The sequence below is a fragment of the Ambystoma mexicanum genome, chromosome 2p (genome assembly GCF_040938575.1).
Source record: "Ambystoma mexicanum isolate Mex_15411 chromosome 2p, UKY_AmexF1_1, whole genome shotgun sequence".
Classification (NCBI taxonomy): domain Eukaryota; kingdom Metazoa; phylum Chordata; class Amphibia; order Caudata; family Ambystomatidae; genus Ambystoma; species Ambystoma mexicanum.
The window spans coordinates 920284053-920303883 of NC_090923.1; the positions used below are offsets into that span (position 1 = coordinate 920284053).

General features: G+C 45.3%; 1 protein-coding gene across 1 annotated transcript in view; it reads right to left on the reverse strand.

The window, feature by feature from the left end:
* The window catches only part of LOC138566911 (TNF receptor-associated factor 3-like), a 515375-nt gene that overhangs the window by 64826 nt on the left and 430718 nt on the right, over positions 1 to 19831 (reverse strand). The window contains exon 9 of the mRNA XM_069644644.1: positions 12528 to 12668. Coding sequence (XP_069500745.1) covers positions 12528 to 12668 — 141 coding nt within the window. The remainder of the gene's footprint in view (positions 1 to 12527; positions 12669 to 19831) is intronic.

Consider the following 19831-nt stretch of genomic DNA (forward strand, 5'->3'; position numbering starts at 1 on the left):
GGAATACTGCACCCTCAACCGTACTCAAGTGAGTACCTCATACCAGTATGCGTTGTGCTTTCTTGGCAAAATGATTAAACATACCAGAGTGGAAGGGGCGGAGGCAGCTGCATAATAGCAGGGCTAAACATACAGGGAGATGCGGTAGAATCAAGGCCTATGGGGGTTGAGGTATGTTTCCAAGCTTTTAATCAGTGTCTGAGCTGTGATAGCAGTATATTTCTTATGTTACCATTGATTCAATATAGAAGCCTGCCTGGTGGTCACCTTCTGTGGCAAACAATGTGTCACGAGCTGCACGTCTGCTTTTCTGTTGAAATGCTGCGTAAAAGAGTGAAATTGCACACCTATATGCGGGAGGAGAATTCATGTTATTTGAATCTGTATTTTATCAGTATTTGAGACATTGACCCTGTAAATGTGCTGGCAATGCCACTGTGTTCTGGGCCCCTTTGCCATGTTTTTTTTCTGTACCTGTGGAAAGGTGGACTTGTAAGAAGGAAGCATGCACATTAGAATACATGGAAGCCATGTGCGATTAAAATATCTCTAATCACCTGTTCTAGGGGTTTCATCAGTGGCCCGGACCTTAACATCAGGCCTTGTATCTGAGGATAGAGTACAACATGGGTTAAATTCCTGTTCCAGTGCTTAAAAGCTGGAGGAGGCATTAAGCAACATTTAAAGGACCGCAGAAAATAGTAAAATGGGCCTTTTCTAGGGGTGGATCTACTGCTGCTGTTTACATTTAAAAATAAAAAAAACCTGCAATTACTGTGACCTACAACACATCCTTCCCCTCTACCTGCCATCTCGTAACAGAAATGTGATGGCTTGAAGGTTTCAAACCATTCATAACCACTGGCACCGCTCAGGGTTTGAGGTGTGTGCTTGAGGCTCAATGTTATGGAGGCTGGTACTGGAGACTTAAGATGTTGTACTAGTGACTGGAGACTTAAGATGTTGTACTAGTGACTTACAGATGTTGGGAGAGAGTGTTTGAGGCGTAATGTGTTAGTTGAAATGCAATGAATGCAGATATTAGATGTTTGAGGAGGGTAATTGAGACCCACACTGTTTGGGTGCCTAACGAGGGTAATGGAGACTTAAGTTGCTAGTTTGCTAAAGGTTGATGGAGACTTAAGTTGCTGCAGTGTGGAACTGTGTAAACATGAAGGTGTTGGAGCAAGGCATTGGAGGTGTAAGGTGTTGGAGGGCGGTAGTGGGTGCCAGACATTTAAAGCAGTTGACGGAGGGCCCTTAGCAACTCGCAGTGGATGGTGGGGTGCCCGTGGTGAAAATGGTTGGGAGATATACATATTCAGGCCCTGAGTGACTGGCGGGAGACAGTTGCTGTGAAATGGTTAAAAGTGAACTATTGAAAAGAAAATCCCTGTGCGTATTGTCCAACTGTAAAAGCATGAAGTGGTGAAGCCTCTGATTGTCTTTTGGTGGGACTTGTGTTGGTCAGTTGCTGTTTCCAGTCTGTGGCCAGACACTTGGCAGGCACTGGATGTCTATGCTTTGGGGCATAGGACTCGTTGAGATGCTCTATCTGTTTACAGTTTACCCCGAATGATGTACAAAAGTCCAGGTTATTGTGTTGGACCTCTGCTTACATTCACAGTAATTTTGTAACATTGGCCTATACACACTGATATTAACGCTACATATGGTGATCCATTCCTGGTACGAAATGTATATCATAGTATAGTGATGTTGTAACCATATTTTTCTTAGTGTACTGCAGGTCAATGCTATGTGATGCCACTTCCTGTTTGTCAAGGGGTGAAAGATCGTGTTCCATCACTTCCCATGATGTCACTTGGGGTGGGGTCAAATGACATTACTTCCTGTGATGTCATCAGAGGTCAAGGGCCACATGATATCACTTCCACTACCCCTGGCATTTTGGTGAAATGACGTCCCTGTAGAAAACCCATAAAAAAATTGGTTACGCTTTCATCATTTCCCCCTGCATGTTTGTTGTTGTCTTGTCTCCCCGCTTGCTGCTGTGTTGGTTTGCCATAGTTTAGTTTTGTGTAGTGTTGTATAGTATTATTCAATGAGTTTACTTGTTCTTAGTATTGTTTTGGTTCTCTGGGTATTTTGCTCTGTGATTGGCTGGTTCTCTTTGATAGAATGTATGTGACGCAGGGAAAGCAAGGAGGTGGAAGAAGAGGAGGGGGATCTGCATTCCTCCACATCAAGGAAGAGGATTTTCCCATGATGGATGAGTATTTGAACCTTCTACTGTTTATTGACGTGGATTCACAGGTCCAGGTCACACATGCATTGCAGGTCCGCTGAGTCCACATGGTGATGCAGAGGCATTGGGGGTGGCTTCAAGAGAAGAAGTTGGGGTTAGACCATCAGCGGAGGACCAAAGCACAGAGGCAACAGAGGCAGTGCCTCCAGTGTATCCTCCTCTGGAGGAAGGATAAGTAGAGCCTCTTGTGGATGCACCCAGGGAGAAGGATCTGGTGGAGGAGCAGGAGAGCATGCAGGTGGTTCAGAAGGACACTGGGATGTCCCTCGTGTAAGGAGGGCGTAGCTGCAGCAAGCACCCGGGCGGAGCAAGGGCTTGATGCGAATGACTCCTGTCTGGGAGGGGGCTGGTAAGGAGGTAGTGGACTCCACCCTGCAGGACCACAGGGGTGGGTTGAACAGGAGGAGGACTAGTCTGTGGAAGTGAGGATGCAGGGTGTGAACCTGCCTAAGGAGGAAGAGGTCGAAGAGGGAATGACAATGTTGTGATGCAGGAGCCTCATCCTGTGCCTGCCATTAAGAAGGGGGCAAAACAGGTGCAAGAGGAGTACCAGGGAAGCGAGAAGACCTATATGCCCTCCACACAGCCCACATGGTCCTGGGTCCTGGATGTGGGGGTACTCTACCATGTCACCAAGAGGACCATCAAGGGGAAGGAGAGTGAGGGCTTCTGCACGGTGGAGAGGTGTGGCTGAAGAGGGGCAGAAAGGTAAGGGCAAGGTTGGCAAATTGTAGATGATGGCCAATGCGAAATCAGAAATGCATTCACTGCTAGCATTCCAAGATGTACCGGGTAATGAGTCCCCATCTCTGCTGAGCCTACTAGTGACTCGGCTGCCACCAATCAGATCCTAGTAAGTTACAGGCCCAACGTGTAGCATGATAGCATCATTATGCACACCATGCCAACATCTGCCTAGCCTGCCCAATTAGTGAAAGGGTGAGCGACAAATGCAGCCACCAGGAGGCCCCTGTTCGGGGGGGGGGGCGGGGGCGTCCTGTCCCAACAAATTGTCACTGGCAGTGCCAGCATTTGGTCAGAATCCCTGGGAAATAATCGCCTCGGCTACAGCAACCATTAATTTCACAGGCTCACATTTGATGAAAAATCGTGTGAGGTGAAGGAATTGTGCAAAGCAGGGGTCTGTGCATTGGCTCATCAATTTGTAAGCCATCAATTCCATTTGATCCCTTGTCTGCTGCAAAGAAGCCCAAATGCACAGTATGAAGACTTTTTTGATGTGCCTTCACCTCTCACACATTCTCCCAGATGTCACTCCCCTGTGGCTTCTGCCCTTAAACCCGTGCATGCACAATGTTTCCTGGTGCCGAACTGTGCACACTTGCTTCCCCCTTGCATTACTATGTGTCTCCTCTTGGCTGATAGAGGAAGGAAAGGCCAGCCAGTGTGCTGTGATAGCCAGGTGGCCAATGCTCTGACCACTAGTGCACATGTCCAGTGGTCTACAATGATCGGCTGGACAATTGTGGTAGTATCTTGTGAGAGAAATATTGTTGGATGGGAACTTCTCAGCAGTGATTGATTTTCCCAGAACCCATCGGAATACAGGGTTTTCTACAAAAGCGTAGTACAAAAGGTATATTGAAAACGTTATAGCCAGGTTAGCATCAAGCAGATGCTGTCATGGGACTTGTGCTATTTTTAGTCACACTGAAATGCTTTCACATCACTGGCCTAATGCAATGCACGATCACACCTGTGCATCACTGAGGTACAAGGTTAGAACTTGATGTCCTGCTCCAAGCAATATCACAAATGCAGCATGTTCAGGGGTGGTGGTAGAATGCTTGTCTGATGGCATGAAGAGGCATGCACCTCAGGTCCTTTGACTTACCCATGTCTGCGCATGGTGCCACAGCATATGGGATGGCATAGAAGAGTTACTCAATGTAGTCCCTGCCCTCCCTCAGCACACCATTTTCCGGTCAAAGTGTGGACGTGACCTGATTCAATTGCTGTTCATTCAGTGTGTAGTACTGCCATTCTTTTAACTTACATTGTGGTATAACAACACACAGGCTGGGTTCATCTGGTCATGATGGGGCTGGCAGTGGTGGTGTCCTCTACCTGCTACCTGTTGATGTGATGTGCTGTCTGATCTGTGACAGGAATGCTGATTCTCTAAGAGACCTGCAAGGGGCAGGGGGCGGGGGGGGAAACCTCTTACTAATACTGCAGCCTCCGTATCTCTGGTGTCATTCTCCTTCTTATCCTCCTCAGTGTTGCTGCTTTCCAGTAGCAACACATGTTTCTGTCTGGAATCTGATGGACCTTTGTCTTGACAATCATCCATGTCTTCTTCATTATCATCATTGTCTGACTTATCAGTGGATGGGGTAGTTCCTTCTGCCCCGGATATGTTGAAGGCACTATAAGTGCAACCGCTTCAGTCTGACCCGGCGGATGTACATACTCATGGTGCAATACCCGTGCATGTACTTGTACTTGTGGATGTTCTAGTTCGGTGGGACTTGTGATGGAAAGTGCAGGGCGCAAGTTGGATGATACCTTCAGGTGACAATGTGCATTTCTAGCATCATGAGTGCACACACAAGGTGCTGCCGCAGATGCGAAAAGACCACGAACAGCAAAACTCCATTTGCCTCCTGCTCATTTGGGTGCTTACATGTTATCCCGATATGTCAGTCACTGACTAGTGCATCACCCACCGCCCTGAATCTCACTGCTGCTTCCCTCAAAAACCAAACAAAGGATAATTCTTCACTAGCTGGCCTCAGAGAGTCTCTTCTCTTACTCTAACGTGCCACCCTTTGGCACATATCTCATCAACCCGCACCATGAGGCAGACATTGTCTGATGTATCCCTGAATCTATGCTGCTTCCTCCCTCAAATATCACACAAGTGTGAGTCTCACACAAGCTGCCCTCAGGGATTATCTGCTCCTCCTGCTCCTCCCTAGTGTGAAGCACAAGCTGAATACAGTTTTGTTTCCTCATGTTATATGTGTCAATGTAGTCTGTTATGCAGAATACCTGGTTTCTCCTCCTACCACCAACACTCTTTTCCAGACTTCTACTGGTGTCACACAAAATCAATAGTACATGTGTGTGTGTCTCATGGTGACCTAAGCTGCTCTTTCTATCAATGATACCCTTTTCCTAAACTCACACCAGAGGGTGCTTGTGATGTTCATTTTCAATTACCGAATTGTCACACAGTGCTGTGTTCACAGAACCATAGACTACCCTAGATCAACCTCTCTTGGTTCCCAGTCACTGACTACCTTTATGCACCATTCCTCTCACTGAACCACTCCTTAACTCCTCTCCAGTTTATTACCCATTCCCTACATTTTCTTACATATTCCCTCCCAGGAGCAACCTCCTCTCTCTCTGAAAGCTGCCTAAGACTGAAAGCCAACACTACCTCAAGTACCCCTTAACAAGCCACGCAGGCAAATTTGGTTGAACGTCTTCAAAACTTTAACCGAGAATACGCCTGATCAATTCACTCAAACTTCTGGTGATTCAAAGTTCGAGTGACTAAGCTTGCCCAGGCCTAAATAGATAAATGTTAGATCAGATAAACGCTATACGTATGTGAAAAACTATGTGCAATAGACAAATAGAGAAGCAAAGCCTTTCATGTTAATTTTGAAACAGCCCAATTGCTTGTTAATGTCAGCTGAACGTACATGGGCTTCGGAAAATGTTGATTTTGACAAAGATTTGTTAATTATACATATTTCTTCTGTTTTGCCTGTTGCTGCAGCTCCTTTACTGTTTGTTACATTCGAGTGTAGTTTTTAATTGCAGATATACGTAGTTTACGGATTTTGAATGCTAAAATTAAGGCTAAACCATAACAGAATGCACACAAGTACTACTTCAATGTCTGTTCATTGATAGAATGTAAACAATGTTGAGTCATGAATTTATATTTTAAAATGTCACTTAAGTAGAACAATGCCCTGATGAAGTGCCTTACCGCATGAAACGTGTTGGCATGGCATAATTGAGATAAGAAATAGATAAGAAAGTTAAAACACTGAAGAACACAATCAGTCAGAATAATGAGAACAATGGAACTAGCCTTCTGAGCTATATTTACCTAATAGAGTGGTGATTGGGGTGATCTTAGCTCAGTTCCAAATAAGGAGAGGTCCAAACTAACTTGTAAACCTGGATCATTTCATGTGGAGAATGAACATTGAATAGTTGCTGAAAATCAACTCTTCTCCCACCTTATTAGTTAATTGCTCTACAGATATCAAAAACTCATTGGACGTGCAGATTGCAGATGAGAATCGGACGGCTACATGTTTTCTTTTATTATTATTATTGTTTTTATTTGTATATGGTACAAAACCTTTACAAAAAGAGAAAATATCTTTGTTTAAGAAAAAGAATAAAACTCATATATCAACCTTCACAGAATTATAAAACCATTAACCTATACTACAGTCTAAAAAAAAAGGAAAAAATAATCTTTCTTTCTCCTGTTCCTTCTTCCTTGTGTCCTTTCTTTCCCTCTCTTTCGCATGGCCCCCCACTGGACCCCTTTTTCACGCCCCCCCACCCATGATGTGATATGGTATGGCATTTGTAACGCACCTATACACAAGTGTTTCAAGGCGCGACGAGGCAGGGAGGGGGGAACAAGGGGAAGACAGACAACGATCCTACTAGGCCAGGTGTCATTTAGATCGCGCAAGGGCAGGGGTAGGGGGAAGGGGAAAAGTGCAAGGGGAAGGGGAGGGGGGAAGTGCAGTACAAGGTAAGTAGAATAAAATAAATAAATAGAGCCAGCTGGTGGTAAGTGCAAGGTAAGTGCATGCAAGTGCTGGGAAGGGGGGGCTGTAGGGATACAGAGACAGTCCCGCAGTGCAGGGGTTTCCAGGGAGGCAGTGCAAGTGGGGAGTGGCTGGGCCCAGGACCGAGGTCGGTGAGAGTGGCCCAGTTGCAGATTCAGTGCCGTTTCAGTGAAGAATTTAGCAGGGGAGAGGGAGAGAGAAAGTAGAAGCAAAGAGGAAGGTTTTGAGGTGCTTCCGGAACCAGAGATGGTTCTCCTCAAGTTTCAGGGAGGCAGGAAGGCTGTTCGAGAGGGAGGCCCCTGCCGCGGAGAGAGATCTACCCCCAGCTCGTTGCTTCGAGAAGCGGCTGACCCTGAGGGAGTTGGAGACGGATGAGCGAAGGACTCGGGAAGGAAGATATTTAGGAAGAGAGAGTTGAAGGTATTTAGGCCCCAGAAGGCCTTGTGGACAATGCAGAGGGTTTTGAACTTAATCCTCGCAGCCACTGGGAGCCAGTGTAGAGATTTCAGTCCTGGAGAGATACGGTCCCTGGGCTTGAGGCCAAGGACAAGTCTCGCAGTTCTGTTCTGGATGAGTTGCAGAGGGCGGAGAGTGGAGGCAGGCAGATTAAGATAGAGGCTGTTACAGTAGTCCAGCTTTGAGAGAACCAGTGCTCGGGAGACAGTGAGCTTCTGGGGGAAGGAGAGGAAGGGAAGAATACCTCTGAGGAGGTGCAGCTGGTAGTGTGACTTCTTAGAGACGTCCGATATATGAGGAGAGAAGGAGAGTGTGGAGTCAAAGATGACCCCGAGGTTTTTTGCCTTGCAGGTTGTAGCAGGAAGAGGGCCAAGAGAGGCTGGCCAGAGAGCTGCAGGGAAGGAGGGAGTGGGTGAGCCGATGAGTAGAATCTCAGTCTTACTGGCATTAAGGCAGAGGTCATTGGTGGCACACCATTCCTGGATAGCAGACAGACAGTCAGAGATGAGGGAAGGAGAGGAGGAGGCCGAGGGTAGCCTGAAAATGAGCTGGGTATCTTCCGCATAGCACTGAAAGTTGGGGCAGAGAGCAGCGATGCGGTGGGCAAGGAGTGCCAGATACTGGTTGAACAGCCAAGAAGAGAGATTAGATCCCTGGGGGACACCACAGGTGGAGAAGAAGATGTCAGAGAGGAACTTGTAATCCACCTCTCTGTGTCTACTAGCGCCTCCCCTGCTACTCCCCTTTCCTGTCCCCGTCCAATCACACCAAACTCCTCTGCTCCCCCGACCCCAGAAATGCACCACTCTTCCCACCCTTCTCTAGGCCCCTATCTCACCCCCAAACGGCCCTTTCTGCTATGCCTTATCATACACTGGTCAATCAGGCTAACAGATCAACCTCCTTAATCAGTCGATCAGTGTAGCCTGTCGACCAGTTTATGACGAGAAGATTCACCCAACTACCAGTTGGGAGTCATCAATAGACCTAATACCCTTGGGAAATATTTAAAAATGAGTATCTTTCTGAATGAGGTGCATCTATCGCAGTATGGGTATGTCTAGTTATAGATCCAGCCGTCTGGCTGGAATGGCTCTTCGTTTAATACGTAAGTTCGATAGCTGTACATCAAGTGTGAGATTCCAATTGTCAGCGTGATTATGAGTCCAGCTATGCATTTCATTCTCCCACTTGATCCTTCAACTACTCAAAGGTTTCCCCCTTCCCAATGAACTTAAGAGGATAGAATGGAACTTACAATAAGAATGGACATATGTCAATATACCGATTGACCACCAAAGTATACCTCAAACACACAACATAGCCACTAACCACCGTGCCTCCCACCTCCCCCTTTATACCATCCGATCTAGGTGACGTACAACTTGTGGGAGGACAATGACCTCCCAATGCCCACACTGCAGTGGACCTGTAACAAAAGAATATGTACATCTAAGCAGCATATAAGTAAATAGTAACGGCTTTATCTAGTGTTACCACCCACCACCTTAATGCCTAATGCTTCATATACTTGGTGACTCGAAATTCGAGTTGTCAGTATATCTAAGTCATCTGCTAAAGCCCTAAAGCCCCTTCCAAATGTTACTGTCAATCATATGTTTCTAGACTGGTCTCCAGAAATGGGATCTATTAGGTGAAACACCTCATGGTCTCAGTCTCTCCCACGCTCTTCATCTCTGTGGCACACATACCAACAACCACGTCTGTTCCCGACGTCACTGTTCCCATTGAGGCTTGACACCAGCTTAGGCTGACTGGAGCCCTGCCCACCTACAGACGACAAGGAAAGGCAGAGGGAAGACCAAGGAGTTCTCTTTCTCTATCCCCAATGCTGAATGAGGAATCACTGTCATGCTACCATGTTGGAATATGAAGTTGAAGGGATAGCCTGGCCTTTAAACTATTCCCTTATCTCACAGATGTTGTGTCACGTCCCTTGTGTGCCTTCTTTCTTGCCCTGTGGTTATTGCTAGATCTTCATTGCTAGATCTTCATTAAGAGGTATCTTGTGACCCTGGAAAATGAAGACATTGGGCCTAATTACGATATTCGAGGTAGCCATGACATTCTTAGTGGCATGGCTGCCTCCGGGTCCCGAAAAAAGGAATTACCGGACCATTCTGACTTTTGTGGGCTTGGTCATTCCCTTTTCTCTGGACCCGTACCCGGTACATCCCCATTCCCATTCAAGCCCCCATACGCTCAATAGGAATGGGGAGGATGCTGACAATGAACCCGTTAATGACAGGTCTGTTGTTAGCATCCTGGTCTGCTTGCGGGTGGTGGTATGCACGTCTGGTCTGGTCCAGACGTGCATACCACCACCGGCGAGCAAACTCATAATGTGGCAGCCCAGAATGAACAGTGCCGGTCCCTTACCGGCACCGTTCATTCCCCGGCCGCCAGCCTCATAATGAGGCCCATTGTGCAAAAAGGACTTGCTGATGATCTCCTCTTTCTGGTCCTAGAAATGAATCCTCGTGGTCATGTATGGGTGGGAATCCTTATCCCTTTGTTAATGCATGACAATTCTGTGGCTTCAGTTCAGCCAAATGCCCACGGTTTCCTTAACTTACAGGATGTTGGGAAAAAGTGACTGCAGATAGTTTATGAGGTTTTAATTCCAGATTGAATCTAGGACCTCATTACTCATATGTTGTTTCTTCTATAACATGTTTCCGTGGCTTACTGTTTATTCTGCAGAGTGTTTATCTGATCCTTGAGTTCATGCATGTGAACTCTGCGGTCCTTTTGGCAATTGGGTACTGATCCAGTTTGTTTTTGTATCATCCACACATTTTTTTATGTCCAATTGTTCATCACGTCTCGGTAGAGGTCCGATAGCATGGTGATATAATCCTTGAGGGGGAGATGATGGCCTTGATCTCTGGTAATGTTTCGCGCAGAGTTGTTTCGGCACCTCTTTAGCAAACGCGGTCTGATCATCTGCCATTTTGACTGCTGAATAGTTGCCTTTCTAGGTCAGTCCTCTCAAGCCCTCCCCCTTCTTAATACTGTGTTTTGCAGATGTAGCATTTGCTTTATGTTTTGACTCTATTCATTTTGGCAGTTGCCATTTTGGCCAGTGGTGCCAACCAGTTGCTTTTTTTCAGAGTCTGTCCATGCTAAGGAACATTATGGCCCTCATTACAACTTTGCCGGTCTGGAAACAACGGTGGCGGTAAGCTTACCGCCACCATTGATTCCGGACCGGCAAAGTACAAGTCTGCGTGCGAGTTGCCTTTCTGCCTGCCAGTTCTGCCCTGGTGGGTGGAACGGCACCCGGACGCAGACTTTCACTGAAACACTGGCCGCATTATTACAAGGTGCCAGTGTTTCAGTGGTCCCCATTCCTACCGAGACCTATAGGACTCAAATGGAAATGGGGACTAACAATTACTGCCACCTGACTTACCGGAACGCCGGGGCTGTACAGCCTTGGTGTTTCCGGCAAGTCAGGCAGTGGTAATTCATTAGAGGTCCGGCGGCTACCTGCCGGTTTTACCGGGACGGTTACCGCCAGACCTGTAATGAGGGCAGATTTTATAGCAAGCTGTAGGCTGATCAGGATGCAAGCACTGTCTTGTCAAGAGCTCCGGCCTGTGTCCTCTTCCACGGTGCGCTGCAGTGGGGCAGTCTGCCAAATGAGAGTCCTCCTGCTACTCCAGCCCTCATAACTCCTGGTTGCTGCATTCCTCTCTCTCCACCCTTTATCTAGCTTGCTTTGATTTGCACCAGGTTTATTTTCAGAGTATGAGGGTAGGAATGATGCGTTCAGCATTCGCTCAGAGTAGCCAGCAGAATCCCAGTGCTCCATGAAGCATCAGCGGGTCACCGGTCCTGGCAACTGCCTATCATTCTTATAACGACCATGTTACTTTTGCTTCTCTACGTGGGTGCATGGCCTCCTACATCAAAGTCGAGAGTTTGTTCAGCTGTTGGTCACACACGCTGCTGTCTGTCTGCACCATGCCGTCCAGGCTTTCGGCTGGTATTATCGTCTGACTTTTGCCATCACCTGACATTTCCCCACCATCTCCAGAAAGTTTTCAATGTTTCAGGCCCTGTCAGTTACCCACCTGTACCACTCATTTTTCTGATATCCTGATTCTGATTGGACATGCAACTCTGCTATGTTAGGGCCATGTGTAGGTATGGCAGTAGTTCCCAGACACCACTCAATGCTGGGTCACTGTTCACATTTTTCCTAGTGGACGTTTTCACCATATTTGCCATATATGAGACTGTCTGTTCTATTTCTGCTCCCACCATACTGCATCTCCATCAAGTTACTGCAGTAAAAAATGCATTGTCCGGCAGGTCAAACTGATTCCTGCAAACTGATCATGAGGAAGGGGTGATCTGGCACCTTTGCGTTGACTTTGGAAGGCTGGTGGTTGGCACTTAATCATGTTTCACAAGCTGAGTTGCAAAGGGTGTACATAATCCTGTGAGTGATTATGTGACATTGAACCAGTACGGGTGCACAGGACGTTTGTGAGGCATGCATAAAATGCACTCTACCTGATCACAATTGTGGGCTCTGCCTCATTTTGAGACATGGTGCAATTATTTTGCCACGTAGTACAGGAAATTCAAATGTAAGCAGCCCCTTCCTGTGGAAGGGGTCAGTTGCAATGTGCCCTGATTCTGCACTTCCTCATCGTGCAGCTTTATACAAATCGTTCCACCCATTGAGGATGGTGAATGTCCTGTTCTTTCAAGGCATCCATCACCCAAGGAGGCAGTAACAGTTCTGGCCAGTAGTTTTATAGTGTGATCAACATGATATATGTACGTTATAGAGTGCAGAAGGAGAACTGGTTTGTTGGTTTTGGGGTGTGGTCAGTATGGCAAGTGCTATGATATCTGTAGCTGACAGTTCTGCAGTTTTGCATGAGGGGTATGAGAAGAATTTATGACTCTTGAAATCTACACTTCTCACACTACAGATGTTATAATACAATGGCAAAGAGCAAAGTTACCTGCTGGAGGCAGAGACTTGTGTTGTTGCGCTCCGCCAGCTGTTTGAAATTGGACAACTCTTTCTCTAGATGTTGCATCCTTGTGGTCATCTTTTGCAGAAGGCCTTCATAGTTGATGAGCTGTTCCTGCATACTTTGCACCTGTTGGGAAGCAAGAGACAGAGTGTGAAAAAAAGTGTGTGTGTGTGCGTGTGTTGGAACTGCACCAGAGACAGGCACGAATCTTGCTCAATTTTTGTTTGGTCAGTGCTTCTAGATTCGGGTTAAGCTGGGAGGGAGCCAATCATGTGTCTTGAGGAGCTTGCCATATCATTTATAAGAGCTCTCATCAATGATTTACAATAAAATACTTTAAATGGAATTTACCATGGTTATGATGAATGCTCGAATCTACCTACAAAGAAAGGTGAGAACAATGAATCCTCATCACTGGTCACCCAAGCAGGATGGCCTTCCATACTTACCACTGAGCCAATCACAGATGAGCCTATCAAAAACCTACTGGTCATCTTCAATGCCCAACTAACCTGTACAGCCTAAATCAAATTTACGCTGCTTCACCTCATCCCACCCCACCACGTCAAACAAGACTGCACATGGGCCTTTGGTGGAAATTAGGAATTACCTAAACATGTGATTGATGAAATTTCATTTTTGACTATAAATACCCATGAACTAGGTGCTCCAAAAAACAATGTTAATCCAGATATTGTACTCCAGGAGCAGTCATATACTATGCCCTAAGACATTATTACATGAAAGAGATGGCCATTTACCAGATTCTTTACAACTTCCTCTAATTTTCAAGAGGAATCTCAATCTTGATCACTTGGGACTGACCTCTAGAGGTTGAACATTTGATCAATGACCTGAATGGTAATTTGCTTATCATTCTGAGCATCCTCCACCAGTACAGATTTCAAACAAATTACTCAAACAGTAGCCTTTGTATGAATCTATATGTGTTATATTGGCTGGAAGATTTATTCTTCAATCATCATTAGAAATTAATCAACAAACTAGTATCTTTTCTTTCATAAGAACTGATTTTGCCCTAACTGTTGTAATTCGGGAGGGCACAGTATGGGTCCTTGGATAATATAAAACTAAAAGTTGAATCATTATCTTTATTTCCCCTTCCCCATCAAATGTGGTCACACATTGATTATTCATAGTTTTGATGTCAATTTCAAAAAATCAAGAATGTCAAACTGTTTTGCATGTATGTTACCTGATCGCTTACAGGTAATGTGTAAAAGTAGATGTTATGAAATTGTATTCAGAAGATATTCATTTTGTATTCATCAAAAGCTTAACAACGATTTGTATATGAATAAATATGGGGATATGATTGTAAGTATCTATATTTGATATTGCATTTGGGTTTTAAATTGTGCAAACCCAGCTAATCGAAACAGTGTAACACTCTGCTCATGGGCTGAGCCAGGGCGGTACAGAGTGGACAGTCGCTCCCCCTTGGCACTTCCTCAGTGCCCAGTGCACATATCTGACTCCCACAGGGCTGGCAGGCTTTAATTTACTTTAAAAAAAAGAAAAAAGACAAAGAGCACCCACACCTGCCGAGCAACCCATTCTGAGGAGAGTATCTGGTGTGCCAGGGGTGATGAAGTCCTTCCATGGTGTGCAAGCTCTGCTGCTTGGATTATTTCCTGCCCACTCTATCTTTGCTCAAAGTTAAAAGAATGTGTAAGGGAAGAAGCTTTTTTAATTAAAAATTCTTTGTAGTTTTGTAGTGAATGTGTGTGTGCTTGAGTGTAATGCATGCAAGAGTTTTGAGTTAGTGTGTGTGTGTTTGTGTGTGTCTGTGTGGCTGTGCATATTAGTGTGTGAGTGACTCTGTGTCTGGAACGAGAGAGTGTGTCAATGCAATGCATGCATGTGTGTTTGTATAGCACAGGGCGCATACTTATTGTGGGATCAGCTTCATGTACGTGATGTACAGTGACCATAACTGGTATAGAGTGTGGGGCTATATCTAGAGCTTCATGAAAGTAATTTAAAGCTACCATTGCTGGCATAGACTGCTTGTGGCCACAGCTTCATGAAGGTCATTTACATTGACCATTACTGTTATAGATTGATTGTGGCCAAGGCTTAATGAAAGTAATGTACACATTGTTAATCACTTTCATGAAGTTTTGGCCACAATCTATCTACCTATAACAGTAATGGTCACTGTGCATCACTTTCATGACTGGCATACTTATCTGTGGTCACATATTCAGAGGAATGATGTCCTGTTAGCATTGCTGTCATAAACGTGTTGCGGCTGAAGTTAAATGCAAGTGATTTATAGTGGCCATTACTGGAATAGTGTGTGGATTCTAGTCACAGCTTCATAAAATGATTTTAAAGAAACTGTGACTGGCATAATCAGATTGTAGCCCGACCCTCATGAAAGTGATTTACAGTGACTGCTATTATTGGAATAGAAAGATTGTGGCTGCAACCTCATGCAAGTTATTTACAATGACCATTATTATTTGCATAGATAGATTGTAGTAGATGTTTTATGCAATCGACTTAACATTCCTTTTGTGTACTGTTGATGACATGGCATTTACTGGATGTTTTCATTTTACCCTTGTAAGAAACCAGAAGGTATATCACCCACTAGTCCCTGGGGATATGTCATACAGGTAGCAAGTACACGGCCATCGCTTTTGGATCCAGTTCCTGGGGATGGACCACTGCGTGAGGATCACCTGGGTGAGGGGTCTTTGGGGAGTGGCAGTGGGACACCGGATGGTGAGACGCAGTATCCCCTTCCCTGTAACACCTTTACCCCATCCTACCAGGTAGGATATTTAGGAACTCTAACCCTCCCCATTACAACACAAACACTTTAACATGGACCGCCTTCGATGAGAGAAAACAGACTAACACCCGAGCAGTGGGTATGTCCCAATACAATGGTCAGGTGAGGTCAGGCAATTACTGACCATCACACACACCTGACTTCTATTAAACTTCCCCACATGAATCAAAGACAAAGCACGAGAGCACACTCTGAGCGAGGCAAAGCACAGGAGGGAACAGCAGTTTCGAGACGGCAGCTCAATGAGAGAAGAAAGACGGCAAAACAGAATGGGATCGCAAGGAGGCAAATTCCCTTGACCTTTTCGATGAGGAACTGTTGATTTCCAGAACCCTTGAGAATAGAAAGTGTAAGACCAGGAAACCAGGCTGAAGAATCCTGCATTATGGGACGGGGACCTCCAGCATCAAAAATCAAGGTGGGGAGAGGCGGCAGCCAGTGTGGTACCGTCATTGGCTCCAAGAACAAAGCAGCTTCAGTGAAATCAACACAGCTGGAGAGTTGGGGAGACCAATACAAGACCGGTATGTGTTGAAGCCAAGGTTGCAAGCAGCAACACTGTATGGTGAGCGCTGGAATGAACATTGTTAAAACGTGTGTGATAAGAGTCACAAGTAAAGATGAACTACTGATGAGTGATTGAACTTTAAAAGCAAGATACAATACCTTTGGCAGAGTGGTCTGGCACCACGCGGGTGCTCAATCAAAGGTCTCTGTATGGTATCCAGCTGAGAAATAGCAAAAGTGAAAATGAGAAAAAGGTTATATCAAGAAGAGAACAAGTATTTGTGAATTGAAGTGGTCCTGCGATGAGTCGGGCAAAATCCTGCGCACAGTTGAAAATCTTCGATTTTCATGAAGTAAAGAAAGTTTGAAAAAGTAGATCATTTTGGTCCAAGTCCAGCAGAGGGAGACCAATTGAAGGTTGTGTGTTAAAGTGGGTCTGAGCCCAGCAGAGGAGGACCCGGGGTGAACAGTTAATCACCCTAGAATTTGTGCATATGAAATCCTAAGAAGAACAGAACTTTAATGTTTGTTGTGTTGCATCCGGTACTCTGAAATAAGAAACTTTGAATGGCAAAGAGAATGTGGCACCGAAGGCCCTGATGTTGAAGTTTTGAACTGCATCCTTGTGCTAGAGAAGCCAGAGAGTGTACTAAGCTCAAGTGTGCCACCTTGTCCCGTGCTGAAAACATGGTGAAGGGAAGCCAACAGCTTGAATAACCTGATATATAATTTCTTGAACACTTTTTTTTTGCACATTGTTTCCCACACTATCTGTATTAAGAAGTAAGGATTGGCAATAGGTTTATTAGTATAGGCCCTTTTATTCTGGCAGACTCGACTAGGACTGTGTTATTATTATTTGATGGTCGAAGCTTGCTCCCATCGTTAGATTTAGGATTAGATAGGCGTTTTTTAAACATAATTGAAGTTCAATAAACCCCCTTGAACTGTGATCACTTGTATCTCTCTTACTGTTTGATACCATTCCTTCCTTACACCCTAGAGAAACAATTATACATTGTATGGCTTTTTCCCCCAATGTTTTAAAAAATGATGCTGTAAAAGGCACCATTTCAACACATAAAAAATGTTTTCGGTCGGAGATTCTCCTCCCCTGCACACTCCCCTGCATTGTTTCTGGGTCACTTGTGCCAATTTGGGATAGATTTCCACCCCTCTACTTAAACTATTCACCAGTCATGGCTGACCATGAATCATTTAGAATCCTGGTACGCGGCCCGAGGCTGAGTGTACATGCCATTGATAATCACATATGTGGTAAGGAGGTGTTAGAATATGTGGCAGGGGATAATCAGCCAAAGGGATGGGATGAGATGTGGGAATGCAAGGAGCCTAGATGGCACTTAATATTGACTGAAGAGTAAGGTTTTCAGTTTCTTCCTGAAATGCAAGCACATTGGCACAGTACAGGTTTCCACTGGAATGGTGTTGAAGTAAAAAGGGGATGAGCTAGAGAAGACCTGTTTGTTGTTTTTTCCCTTGCATGCCATTGTCCTCTTGAGCTGTTCTGGGTCCTAGAGAAACGTGACCCACCAGAGCTACAGAGTCTTTTAACTAGGTACACAGGTGTGCGAGGGGTGGTTACCTTATAGGCAGCACAGGCAATCTTAAAGAGTATTCTGACTGGAATGCTAAGCCAGTGCAGCTCCCTTAAAATGAGGGAAATGTGGTTGAATTTATTGCTTCCTGTTATGAGTCATGTCTCAGTGTGTTGGACAGCCTTAATTGGGGCCACATGTGTGGAATGACAATGAGGAGAGCTTTCCCACATTGATATGTGAGTTTACCAGGGCCCGAACTATCATTCTGAAGTCCTCGGGTGGAAGGAAAGGTTTAAGCTTCCAGAGGAGCTATTAGCAGTTACCAGGCAGATTGGCCTTTTCGTTGATATGCTGTTGGAAGCATAGAGTGCTGGCTATATTGCCCCTGAGTGATTTGGCATTTGTGGCCAGGTGAGGTGTGAAGCCTTTGGGGAACATGATGTTTAGCAAACCTTAAATGGATTTTTTCTTAGATGGGTGAACGAGTAGAACAAATGTCGTCTTTGTGGAACAAATGTCGTCTTTGTGGAATTGAGTCTCATATATGTGTTTGGGCCTCATTACAACCCTGGCGTTAAGGGGTCAACGGCGCCGTAAAAGGCTGCGGCGACGTTAAACCCTTAACGCCCGATTCACACTTTAACGCCTGCTTCTTGCAGGCGTTAAAGTCCAACCCGCTAAGGGACCTTGGTGCTAATTACGGCACCGTAATTTACGGTGCCGTAATTAGCGCCTTCCCCATTCCCATTGAGCCCTATGGGCCAAAAATGGGAATGGGGAAGGGGCCATGGTGAATGGGGATTTACCGCCTCGCCAACCTTGGAATGGGGCAGTAAATCCGCCATCACCCATGGCGGAATCCGGCATGGACCATGGTGCTAACAGCACCATGGTCCAACGCCAGGGTTGTAATGAGGCCCTTTGTCATTCAAGTTTGGAGGGAGTGAGGCAATCCCTGAGATGTGAAATGTCCTGTGAACAACTGATTTATTTAAATAATTAGTTATGTTCCACATGTTGGTGGAGTGAAATGTCAGGGTCATTAAGAAGAAATCCCAAAGGCTCTATGTATAGGTTAAAGACCATATAGTCAAAATGGGAGCATTTAAGGATAGGTGTTATGAGTGGGTCTCTCCTTTTCTGCTATTGAGAATAGGAAATCATTTTAACTGTATAATGGTCACCTAACTGCAATACATCATTTAGAATGTAAGATAGCCAGTATCTAAAATGACGAACCTGCCTTGCCTGAACTGGAAGAGGAATTATCATTGTCAAAGGCCAATTTGAAGGCAACTGATTTAGTGTACAAGAAACAGGTTCATTCTCACAAGAGGCAGCTCGCTTATCATTTCAGAGATACAACTTGAAGGTTATTGTCTCTCACTATTGGTTAAAACTGAAAGTCAAACTACTCACTTTATGCAACAAGGTGAAACAATTATCAATATGCTTGATCCAAACTTGATCAACCTAGCATTTTTATCAGCATATATAACACTAATAATAGCAACTCATTACATGAGGAATCACAATATGTCAGTGCTATAGTATTACCCCATACAATTTCCTCTGAATTTATTGGACTCAATTAGTCTTTCTGTTGATTAATCAGGTGAATTTGATGTCCAGTTTACAGGAATTCTTGCCTCATCATTAGCATTTGTGGGAAAGCTGACTGAATTGGAATAATCCCTTCCTCATCTCTTGTATATCCTATGTTTACCAGAAATCATGATTTTCCAATTTGCTCTTGTTTACTTTGAGATTATTTTGCCTGCAATCCTGGCCTACTGCAAACTTTTGGGCCTGTAACGCAGTTTGTGTTCTGACCAAGACAATCAAAACGTCAGAGGATAGAATGATGAAAACCGTCTCTGCTCTATTTGAGGGACATCATCTGAGACCATGGGCCTCATTACGAGTCCGGCGGTAACCGAGGCGGTAAAACCACCTGGTTACCGCTGGACTCGTTATACCATTCCGCCTCCGTGACTCCCGGAAATACCAGGGTATTACGACCCTGGTGTCCCAGGAATTCTGGAGGCAGAATTCGGTAAATCCCCATTCCCATTGAGTCCCATAGGACTCAATGGGAATGGGGAAGTGGAAACACCGGCACCATCTCGTGATGGTGCTTGTGTTTTCACGTCCGCCTGGAGGAGGGCGGTGTTAAAACCGCCAGGTCAGACCTGGCGGGAACATCACCTCCCGCCTGCAGGACTCGGGATCGGGCGGTCCGGAATTAACAGTGGCGGCGGGTTTAACGCCACTGTTAATTCCGGACCGCCCGACCTGTAATGAGGCCCCATATCTCTGAAAATATTGAAAACCTCACATAACATATGTTATAAAAAAAAGATGGACCCATTGAAAGGGCGATTATAAAAATGGTG